Raw genomic sequence first — 12699 nt, 5'->3', positions numbered from 1 at the left:
TTCTACTCACCTGTCTTCTGACTTCTGGCTCTGCAAGGGGGGTGACGGCGGGCTCTGGGAGTGAACCCCTAGGCGTACCTAGTGTTCCAAACCCTCAGGAGCTAATGGTGTCCTGTAGCCAAGAAACAGAGCCTTTGAACTCATTAGAAGTAGGTCTGACTTCTCTCCCCTTTGTCCCACAATGCAGGGAGACTGTTGCCAGTAGTTCTCCCTGAAAATAAAAAACCTAACAATAGTCTTTTCAGAGAAACTCAGTAGAGCTCCCCTGTGTGTGACCAGTCTCCCTGGGCACAATTCTAAACTGGAGTCTGGAGGAGGGGCATAGAGGGAGGAGCCAGTTCACACCCATTCAAAGTCTTAAAGTGCCCATGTCTCCTGCGGATCCCATCTATAACCCATGGTTCTTGAAGTGTCCCCAGCATCCTCTAGGACGTATGAGAAAAAAAAAAAAGTTTGCTACAGAAGTGAGTAATGCTTCAGAACGAAAGCCAAAAGCAGACACAGTTAATATGGAGCCAAAAATAAATGCAAAAAGTGTTATTTATTTTTATTTTTATAAAGAGCATCAGAAACAGGCCCTTTCTTCATATGAGCCTAGGAAATTATTCTGCTCCCTAAACCAAAATGATGGTGTCTTGACATATACGTGAGATTGATTTAAGTGTCTGTTCACATATTCACTGGGAAAATGGGTAATAATGGCCCTCATTCCGAATTGTTCGCTCGGTAAATTTTTTCGCATCGCAGCGATTTTCCGCTTAGTGCGCATGCGCAATGTCCGCAGTGCGACTGCGCCAAGTAAATTTGCTATGCAGTTAGGAATTTTACTCACGGTTTTTTCTTCGTTCTGGTGATCGTAATGTGATTGACAGGAAGTGGGTGTTTCTGGGCGGAAACTGGCCGTTTTATGGGTGTGTGCGAAAAAACGCTACCAATTCTGGGAAAAACGCGGGAGTGGCTGGAGAAACGGAGGAGTGTCTGGGCGAACGCTGGGTGTGTTTGTGACGTCAAACCAGGAACGACAAGCACTGAACTGATCGCAGATGCCGAGTAAGTTTGAAGCTACTCAGAAACTGCTAAGAGGTGTGTAATCGCAATTTTGAGAATCTTTCGTTCGCAATTTTAAGAAGCTAAGCTTCACTCCCAGTAGGCGGCGGCTTAGCGTGTGTAAAGCTGCTAAAAGCAGCTTGCGAGCGAACAACTCGGAATGAGGGCCAATGTTTCTATCATTACACTCCTTCCTTTCATTGTCAAATTGGCCAAACAATGTTCATTGCCGAAATGTATTATGTACTAATGTCTTGACATAAAATTAGGGAGGCCAATCCCGGGATCGGGGGGATCCCGGGATTTAGGCCCAATAATGCCGGGATTTGAATCCCGGGATTGGAGCCTCCAATCCCGGGATTCACGGGATTGCATTGCGCATGTGCAACGCAGCAGCGAGGGAGGGTTGGTGTAAGTAACTTACTATTAGGCGGGCGGCAGGATTAGGCGGGCGGCAGCCATGTACACAGACCGCGGCGGCATTTCAAATGTAGCGCCGGCCGCCAGCCAATCACAGCTAGTGGACCGGCGGCCAATCAGGGAAGCGGCCGCAGCGGCTCCTGATTGGCTGCCGGACTGCCCGTTCTGACTGGCTGATGGCCAGCACTACAATTTGAAAGGCCTCCGGCGCGCTCAGCGCGTCTTGTCCATGGCTGCCGCCTGCCGCCCGTCTAATAGTAAGTGTAGTTTTACTGACACCAACCCTCCCTCACTGTGGTGCTCGCTTCAGCCTCCCTCCCGCTCTGCTTCCTACACCCTCCAGCGCTGCTCCCTAGTCCCTACACTACATCCACCCTCCAGCGCTGCTCCCTAGTCCCTACACTACACCCACCCTCCAGCGCTGCTCCCTAGTCCCTACACTACACCCACCCTCCAGCGCTGCTCCCTACAGCCTCCGTGCTCCCTACACTCTTTTCCACTGCCCTCCACTCCCATTCTCCCTGCTCCCTACTGCAATCCCGGGAATCCCGGGATTGAGCGTTTTTCAATCCCGAATCCCGGGATTGAAAAAACGGCCCGGGATTGGCCTCCCTACATAAAATACCCTAATATAGACTTCTGTCACTTTAATTGCTGCGTCCTCATCTTTGCAGGTGGGAGATGCTGTTTTGGAGAATGCACGACTTATGCTGCAGACAGAGAATATACAAGCATGTGCAGAAGACTTCAAGGAACGGTATAGTAATAAACACTCATTTTACACATGGGCAGACTCTGAAGCACATGGATCTCTGTTCATGGATGCAAATGCCGATTTTTTACATGCAGCGAACGCAAAGAAGAAAAGTTTCAAATTTTTGCATATTTCTGTCATATTCTTGGGTGTATCTGTCTTTCTGTGAAATAAGGGGTTTTGTGGTGTGAACAAGGCAGTGACAATGTGATCGCATGTAACCACGTCGTATTGTGGGAATTATTATGTGGAATTATCTACAAAAGCTCCATGTGATTCTGTGTTGTACAGTTGGGGAAGGAAAGCCTGTGTCAGACATGTCTCTTACACATAGTATAGGGCAGGTACAAGAATAGGTAATAATGAAGACAGTTGGGCAGCCAATGTAAAATCAATGGGCAGCACACTCATAAACCCTCACATTAGTTCAACAGATACTCTCATTAGGTTGTCAAACACGCTGCTGTTTGCTGGGCTGCAGTGTGGCCAGGGAAGCACTAAAAGTACTATTTTTTAGAGATGTGCACTTGAAATTTTTCGGGTTTTGTGTTTTGGTTTTGGGTTCGGTTCCGCGGCCGTGTTTTGGGTTCGACCGCGTTTTGGCAAAACCTCACCGAATTTTTTTTGTCGGATTCGGGTGTGTTTTGGATTCGGGTGTTTTTTTCAAAAAACACTAAAAAACAGCTTAAATCATAGAATTTGGGGGTCATTTTGATCCCAAAGTATTATTAACCTCAAAAACCATAATTTCCACTCATTTTCAGTCTATTCTGAATACCTCACACCTCACAATATTATTTTTAGTCCTAAAATTTGCACCGAGGTCGCTGGATGACTAAGCTAAGCGACCCTAGTGGCCGACACAAACACCTGGCCCATCTAGGAGTGGCACTGCAGTGTCACGCAGGATGTCCCTTCCAAAAAACCCTCCCCAAACAGCACATGACGCAAAGAAAAAAAGAGGCGCAATGAGGTAGCTGTGTGAGTAAGATAAGCGACCCTAGTGGCCGACACAAACACCGGGCCCATCTAGGAGTGTCACTGCAGTGTCACGCAGGATGTCCCTTCCAAAAAACCCTCCCCAAACAGCACATGACGCAAAGAAAAAAAGAGGCGCAATGAGGTAGCTGTGTGAGTAAGATAAGCGACCCTAGTGGCCGACACAAACACCGGGCCCATCTAGGAGTGGCACTGCAGTGTCACGCAGGATGTCCCTTCCAAAAAACCCTCCCCAAACAGCACATGACGCAAAGAAAAAAAGAGGCGCAATGAGGTAGCTGTGTGAGTAAGATAAGCGACCCTAGTGGCCGACACAAACACCTGGCCCATCTAGGAGTGGCACTGCAGTGTCACGCAGGATGTCCCTTCCAAAAAACCTTCCCCAAACAGCACATGACGCAAAGAAAAAAAGAGGCGCAATGAGGTAGCTGTGTGAGTAAGATAAGCGACCCTAGTGGCCGACACAAACACCGGGCCCATCTAGGAGTGGCACTGCAGTGTCACGCAGGATGTCCCTTCCAAAAAACCCTCCCCAAACAGCACATGACGCAAAGAAAAAAAGAGGCGCAATGAGGTAGCTGTGTGAGTAAGATAAGCGACCCTAGTGGCCGACACAAACACCGGGCCCATCTAGGAGTGGCACTGCAGTGTCACGCAGGATGTCCCTTCCAAAAAACCTTCCCCAAACAGCACATGACGCAAAGAAAAAAAGAGGCGCAATGAGGTAGCTGTGTGAGTAAGATAAGCGACCCTAGTGGCCGACACAAACACCGGGCCCATCTAGGAGTGGCACTGCAGTGTCACGCAGGATGTCCCTTCCAAAAAACCCTCCCCAAACAGCACATGACGCAAAGAAAAAAAGAGGCGCAATGAGGTAGCTGTGTGAGTAAGATAAGCGACCCTAGTGGCCGACACAAACACCGGGCCCATCTAGGAGTGGCACTGCAGTGTCACGCAGGATGTCCCTTCCAAAAAACCCTCCCCAAACAGCACATGACGCAAAGAAAAAAAGAGGCGCAATGAGGTAGCTGTGTGAGTAAGATAAGCGACCCTAGTGGCCGACACAAACACCGGGCCCATCTAGGAGTGGCACTGCAGTGTCACGCAGGATGTCCCTTCCAAAAAACCCTCCCCAAACAGCACATGACGCAAAGAAAAAAAGAGGCGCAATGAGGTAGCTGTGTGAGTAAGATAAGCGACCCTAGTGGCCGACACAAACACCTGGCCCATCTAGGAGTGGCACTGCAGTGTCACGCAGGATGTCCCTTCCAAAAAACCCTCCCCAAACAGCACATGACGCAAAGAAAAAAAGAGGCGCAATGAGGTAGCTGTGTGAGTAAGATAAGCGACCCTAGTGGCCGACACAAACACCGGGCCCATCTAGGAGTGGCACTGCAGTGTCACGCAGGATGTCCCTTCCAAAAAACACTCCCCAAACAGCACATGACGCAAATAAAAATGAAAGAAAAAAGAGGTGCAAGATGGAATTGTCCTTGGGCCCTCCCACCCACCCTTATGTTGTATAAACAGGACATGCACACTTTAACCAACCCATCATTTCAGTGACAGGGTCTGCCACACGACTGTGACTGAAATGACGGGTTGGTTTGGACCCCCACCTAAAAAGAAGCAATTAATCTCTCCTTGCACAAACTGGCTCTACAGAGGCAAGATGTCCACCTCATCATCATCCTCCGATATATCACCGTGTACATCCCCCTCCTCACAGATTATCAATTCGTCCCCACTGGAAACCACCATCTCAGCTCCCTGTGTACTTTGTGGAGGCAATTGCTGCTGGTCAATGTCTCCACGGAGGAATTGATTATAATTCATTTTAATGAACATCATCTTCTCCACATTTTCTGGATGTAACCTCGTACGCCGATTGCTGACAAGGTGAGCGGCGGCACTAAACACTCTTTCGGAGTACACACTTGTGGGAGGGCAACTTAGGTAGAATAAAGCCAGTTTGTGCAAGGGCCTCCAAATTGCCTCTTTTTCCTGCCAGTATAAGTACGGACTGTGTGACGTGCCTACTTGGATGCGGTCACTCATATAATCCTCCACCATTCTTTCAATGGTGAGAGAATCATATGCAGTGACAGTAGACGACATGTCCGTAATCGTTGTCAGGTCCTTCAGTCCGGACCAGATGTCAGCATCAGCAGTCGCTCCAGACTGCCCTGCATCACCGCCAGCGGGTGGGCTCGGAATTCTGAGCCTTTTCCTCGCACCCCCAGTTGCGGGAGAATGTGAAGGAGGAGATGTTGACAGGTCGCGTTCCGCTTGACTTGACAATTTTCTCACCAGCAGGTCTTTGAACCCCAGCAGACTTGTGTCTGCCGGAAAGAGAGATCCAAGGTAGGCTTTAAATCTAGGATCGAGCATGGTGGCCAAAATGTAGTGCTCTGATTTCAACAGATTGACCATCCGTGAATCCTTGTTAAGCAAATTAAGGGCTCCATCCACAAGTCCCACATGCCTAGCGGAATCGCTCTGTGTTAGCTCCTCCTTCAATGTCTCCAGCTTCTTCTGCAAAAGCATGATGAGGGGAATGACCTGACTCAGGCTGGCAGTGTCTGAACTGACTTCACGTGTGGCAAGTTCAAAGGGCATCAGAACCTTGCACAATGTTGAAATCATTCTCCACTGCGCTTGAGACAGGTGCATTCCACCTCCTATATCGTGCTGAATTGTATAGGCTTGAATGGCCTTTTGCTGCTCCTCCAACCTCTGAAGCATATAGAGGGTTGAATTCCACCTCGTTACCACTTCTTGCTTCAGATGATGGCAGGGCAGGTTCAGTTGTTTTTGGTGGTGCTCCAGTCTTCTGTACGTGGTGCCTGTACGCCGAAAGTGTCCCGCAATTCTTCTGGCCACCGACAGCATCTCTTGCACACCCCTGTCGTTTTTTAAAAAATTCTGCACCACCAAATTCAAGGTATGTGCAAAACATGGGACGTGCTGGAATTTGCCCATATTTAATGCACACACAATATTGCTGGCGTTGTCCGATGCCACAAATCCACAGGAGAGTCCAATTGGGGTAAGCCATTCCGCGATGATCTTCCTCAGTTGCCGTAAGAGATTTTCAGCTGTGTGCGTATTCTGGAAAGCGGTGATACAAAGCGTAGCCTGCCTAGGAAAGAGTTGGCGTTTGCGAGATGCTGCTACTGGTGCCGCCGCTGCTGTTCTTGCGGCGGGAGTCCATACATCTACCCAGTGGGCTGTCACAGTCATATAGTCCTGACCCTGCCCTGCTCCACTTGTCCACATGTCCGTGGTTAAGTGGACATTGGGTACAACTGCATTTTTTAGGACACTGGTGAGTCTTTTTCTGACGTCCGTGTACATTCTCGGTATCGCCTGCCTAGAGAAGAGGAACCTAGATGGTATTTGGTAACGGGGGCACACTGCCTCAATAAATTGTCTAGTTCCCTGTGAACTAACGGCGGATACCGGACGCACGTCTAACACCAACATAGTTGTCAAGGCCTCAGTTATCCGCTTTGCAGCAGGATGACTGCTGTGATATTTCATCTTCCTCGCAAAGGACTGTTGGACAGTCAATTGCTTACTGGAAGTAGTACAAGTGGGCTTACGACTTCCCCTCTGGGATGACGATCGACTCCCAGCAGCAACAACAGCAGCGCCAGCAGCAGTAGGCATTACACTCAAGGATGCATCGGAGGTATCCCAGGCAGGAGAGGACTCGTCAGAATTGCCAGTGACATGGCCTGCAGGACTATTGGCATTCCTGGGGAAGGAGGAAATTGACACTGAGGGAGTTGGTGGGGTGGTTTGCGTGAGCTTGGTTACAAGAGGAAGGGATTTACTGGTCAGTGGACTGCTTCCGCTGTCGCCCAAAGTTTTTGAACTTGTCACTGACTTATTATGAATGCGCTGCAGGTGACGTATAAGGGAGGATGTTCCGAGGTGGTTAACGTCCTTACCCCTACTTATTACAGCTTGACAAAGGCAACACACGGCTTGACAAATGTTGTCCGCATTTCTGGTGAAATACTTCCACACCGAAGAGCTGATTTTTTTGGTATTTTCACCAGGCATGTCAACGGCCCTATTCCTCCCACGGACAACAGGTGTCTCCCCGGGTGCCTGACTTAAACAAACCACCTCACCATCAGAATCCTCCTGGTCAATTTCCTCCCCAGCGCCAGCAACACCCATATCCTCCTCATCCTGGTGTACTTCAACACTGACATCTTCAATCTGACTATCAGGAACTGGACTGCGGGTGCTCCTTCCAGCACTTGCAGGGGGCGTGCAAATGGTGGAAGGCGCATGCTCTTCACGTCCAGTGTTGGGAAGGTCAGGCATCGCAACCGACACAATTGGACTCTCCTTGTGGATTTGGGATTTCGAAGAACGCACAGTTCTTTGCGGTGCTTTTGCCAGCTTGAGTCTTTTCATTTTTCTAGCGAGAGGCTGAGTGCTTCCATCCTCATGTGAAGCTGAACCACTAGCCATGAACATAGGCCAGGGCCTCAGCCGTTCCTTGCCACTCCGTGTGGTAAATGGCATATTGGCAAGTTTACGCTTCTCCTCCGACAATTTTATTTTAGGTTTTGGAGTCCTTTTTTTACTGATATTTGGTGTTTTGGATTTTACATGCTCTGTACTATGACATTGGGCATTGGCCTTGGCAGACGACGTTGCTGGCATTTCATCGTCTCGGCCATGACTAGTGGCAGCAGCTTCAGCACGAGGTGGAAGTGGATCTTGATCTTTCCCTAATTTTGGAACCTCAACATTTTTGTTCTCCATATTTTAATAGGCACAACTAAAAGGCACCTCAGGTAAACAATGGAGATGGATGGATACTAGTATACTTATGGATGGACTGCCGAGTGCCGACACAGAGGTAGCTACAGCCGTGGACTACCGTACTGTGTCTGCTGCTAATATAGACTGGATGATAATGAGATGAAATCAATATATATGTATATATAATATCACTAGTACTGCAGCCGGACAGGTATATATATTTATTATGTAATGACTGATGACGGACCTGCTGGACACTGTCAGCTCAGCAGCACCGCAGACTGCTACAGTAAGCTACTATAGTAGTATGTATAAAGAAGAAAGGGAAAAAAAACAACCACGGGTAGGTGGTATACAATTATGGATGGACTGCCGAGTGCCGACACAGAGGTAGCTACAGCCGTGGACTAACGTACTGTGTCTGCTGATAATATAGACTGGATGATAATGAGATGAAATCAATATATATGTATATATAATATCACTAGTACTGCAGCCGGACTGGTATATATATTATATATTTATTATGTAATGACTGATGACGGACCTGCTGGATACTGTCAGCTCAGCAGCACCGCAGACTGCTACAGTAAGCTACTATAGTAGTATGTATAAAGAAGAAAGAAAAAAAAAACAACCACGGGTAGGTGGTATACAATTATGGATGGACTGCCGAGTGCCGACACAGAGGTAGCTACAGCCGTGGACTAACGTACTGTGTCTGCTGATAATATAGACTGGATGATAATGAGATTAAATCAATATATATGTATATATAATATCACTAGTACTGCAGCCGGACAGGTATATATATTTATTATGTAATGACTGATGACGGACCTGCTGGACACTGTCAGCTCAGCAGCACCGCAGACTGCTACAGTAAGCTACTATAGTAGTATGTATAAAGAAGAAAGAAAAAAAAAACAACCACGGGTAGGTGGTATACAATTATGGATGGACTGCCGAGTGCCGACACAGAGGTAGCTACAGCCGTGGACTAACGTACTGTGTCTGCTGATAATATAGACTGGATGATAATGAGATGAAATTAATATATATGTATATATAATATCACTAGTACTGCAGCCGGACAGGTATATATATATTATATATTTATTATGTAATGACTGATGACGGACCTGCTGGACACTGTCAGCTCAGCAGCACCGCAGACTGCTACAGTAAGCTACTATAGTAGTATGTATAAAGAAGAAAGAAAAAAAAAACAACCACGGGTAGGTGGTATACAATTATGGATGGACTGCCGAGTGCCGACACAGAGGTAGCTACAGCCGTGGACTAACGTACTGTGTCTGCTGATAATATAGACTGGATGATAATGAGATGAAATCAATATATATGTATATATAATATCACTAGTACTGCAGCCGGACAGGTATATATATTATATATTTATTATGTAATGACTGATGACGGACCTGCTGGACACTGTCAGCTCAGCAGCACCGCAGACTGCTACAGTAAGCTACTATAGTAGTATGTATAAAGAAGAAAGAAAAAAACAACAACCACGGGTAGGTGGTATACAATTATGGATGGACTGCCGAGTGCCGACACAGAGGTAGCTACAGCCGTGGACTAACGTACTGTGTCTGCTGATAATATAGACTGGATGATAATGAGATGAAATCAATATATATGTATATATAATATCACTAGTACTGCAGCCGGACAGGTATATATATTTATTATGTAATGACTGATGACGGACCTGCTGGACACTGTCAGCTCAGCAGCACCGCAGACTGCTACAGTAAGCTACTATAGTAGTATGTATAAAGAAGAAAGAATAAAAAAACAACCACGGGTAGGTGGTATACAATTATGGATGGACTGCCGAGTGCCGACACAGAGGTAGCTACAGCCGTGGACTAACGTACTGTGTCTGCTGATAATATAGACTGGATGATAATGAGATGAAATTAATATATATGTATATATAATATCACTAGTACTGCAGCCGGACAGGTATATATATATTATATATTTATTATGTAATGACTGATGACGGACCTGCTGGACACTGTCAGCTCAGCAGCACCGCAGACTGCTACAGTAAGCTACTATAGTAGTATGTATAAAGAAGAAAGAAAAAAAAAACAACCACGGGTAGGTGGTATACAATTATGGATGGACTGCCGAGTGCCGACACAGAGGTAGCTACAGCCGTGGACTAACGTACTGTGTCTGCTGATAATATAGACTGGATGATAATGAGATGAAATCAATATATATGTATATATAATATCACTAGTACTGCAGCCGGACAGGTATATATATTATATATTTATTATGTAATGACTGATGATGGACCTGCTGGACACTGTCAGCTCAGCAGCACCGCAGACTGCTACAGTAAGCTACTATAGTAGTATGTATAAAGAAGAAAGAAAAAAAAAAACACGGGTAGGTGCTAGGTGGTATACAATATTATATATATATTATATACAATTATATATATATATATATATAATATATATTAAACTCATAAACTGGTGGTGATTATTAAACTGGTGGTCAGGTCACTGGTCACACTATCAGCAACTTGCAAGTAGTACTCCTGAGTCCTAAGCAGACAATCACAATATATATTATACTGGTGGTCAGTGTGGTCACAAACAATGGCAGTGTGGCTGGCACTCTGGCAGCAAAAGTGTGCACTGTACGTTATATTATGTACTCCTGAGTCCTGAGTCCTGCTCTCAGACTCTAACTGCTCCCCACTGTCAGTGTCTCCCCCACAAGTCAGATAATACAGTCACACTATCTCTCTCTATCACTTCAGCAAGTACTAGTAGTAGTAGTACTCCTCCTAATGCTCCCCAAATTACTACTGTGTCTCTCTCTGTCTCACTCTCTTCTCGAATCTCTATAAACGGAGAGGACGCCAGCCACGTCCTCTCCCTATGAATCTCAATGCACGTGTGAAAAATGGCGGCGACGCGCGGCTCCTTATATAGAATCCGAGTCTCGCGATAGAATCCGAGCCTCGCGAGAATCCGACAGCGTGATGATGACGTTCGGGCGCGCTCGGGTTAACCGAGCAAGGCGGGAAGATCCGAGTCGCTCGGACCCGTGTAAAAAAACATGAAGTTCGGGCGGGTTCGGATTCCGAGGAACCGAACCCGCTCATCTCTACTATTTTTCTAGATATTTTTTTCTAAGTGGGCAGGGCTGTGCCTCCTGTGAATAGGGCACACACCCTGAAAATTACCTGGGCCCAGCCAGGCTCTCTGCTGCCCCGGATATTACTATGTGGCCAGTTCAACAACAGCGTACCACAGCACGCATACAGAGCCACCTTCATCTAGTGCGGCTCCAATGCGTGCACTCCTGGCGGAACTAGGCAATCCGGTTCCTAGCCCCACTACGGGAATGCTCAGAGATGCTCCCATTAAAGTGAATGGAGTGCGTGCACGTCTCTGACACACGCGCGCCACAGACGTGGGGATGGGTATGCCTAGGCGAGTGCACCCAGGCACCGACGGAGCCACGATTAGCGTGGCTCCATCTGTATAACACAAAGATTAAAGCTATTATCAGAGCCCATGCTCCGGTATCTATCCCTTAATAAATTGCTCCATAAAACATTCCAGATCACCATAATATCGAATGTAATTTTTTTGGGGTGGAGAAGCGCAAATCTGTATATACACACCTGCAGTGCAACAAATACTGAGCATGATTCAGGTTCCAATGCTATAGGTAAAGGTTGCAATGTACCAATGTTTGGTACCCATACTGTGCATGTGCACTACAAGTCGCTCACAAAGCGACTGCAGACATCAAGTGACTGACAGTCTGCAGCCATTTTGGGGCAGGGAGGGGGGCAGCGATAGTCTACCTTAGACAAAAGGGAGGCGTGTCGCCCCTTATTTTATGGGAGTGCCAAGGCCAGGTCTCCATCTTATGATGGAGATTTCCAGCTCTCTTGCTTGGAGCTGCAGCAGCCAGTCTGCATAATCTCATTGTTCACTCAGCCAACCTGTGGTGGCAGGTAATCCGATGCTGCATCCTCGAATGCAGCAGCGGATCACACATGCATGCAGGATGCACCTATTTATACTAGATGCTGCATCTGCATTAGTATATTAAAATAAGATTTTACTCACCGGTAAATCTATTTCTCGTAGTCCGTAGTGGATGCTGGGAACTCCGTAAGGACCATGGGGAATAGACGGGCTCCGCAGGAGACTGTGCACTCTAAAAGAAAGATTAGGTACTATCTGGTGTGCACTGGCTCCTCCCTCTATGCCCCTCCTCCAGACCTCAGTTAGGATACTGTGCCCGGAAGAGCTGACACAATAAGGAAGGATTTTGAATCCCGGGTAAGACTCATACCAGCCACACCAATCACACCGTATAACTCGTGATACTATACCCAGTTAACAGTATGAAATATAACTGAGCCTCTCAACAGATGGCTCAACAATAACCCTTTAGTTAGGCAATAACTATATACAAGTATTGCAGACAATCCGCACTTGGGATGGGCGCCCAGCATCCACTACGGACTACGAGAAATAGATTTACCGGTGAGTAAAATCTTATTTTCTCTGACGTCCTAGTGGATGCTGGGAACTCCGTAAGGACCATGGGGATTATACCAAAGCTCCCAAACGGGCGGGAGAGTGCGGATGACTCTGCAGCACCGAATGAGAGAACGC

At 47.1% G+C, this 12699-nt stretch overlaps 1 protein-coding gene across 1 annotated transcript in view; it reads left to right on the top strand.

Annotated features, from left to right (window-relative positions):
- BFSP2 (beaded filament structural protein 2) overlaps positions 1-12699 on the top strand; it is a 125383-nt gene that overhangs the window by 37794 nt on the left and 74890 nt on the right. The window contains exon 2 of the mRNA XM_063924871.1: positions 2142-2224. Within this exon, the coding sequence (XP_063780941.1) occupies positions 2142-2224 (83 nt within the window). The remainder of the gene's footprint in view (positions 1-2141; positions 2225-12699) is intronic.

This window comes from Pseudophryne corroboree, chromosome 5 (assembly GCF_028390025.1).
Source record: "Pseudophryne corroboree isolate aPseCor3 chromosome 5, aPseCor3.hap2, whole genome shotgun sequence".
NCBI lineage: Eukaryota > Metazoa > Chordata > Amphibia > Anura > Myobatrachidae > Pseudophryne > Pseudophryne corroboree.
This window is presented reverse-complemented; position numbering and strand designations above follow the sequence as displayed.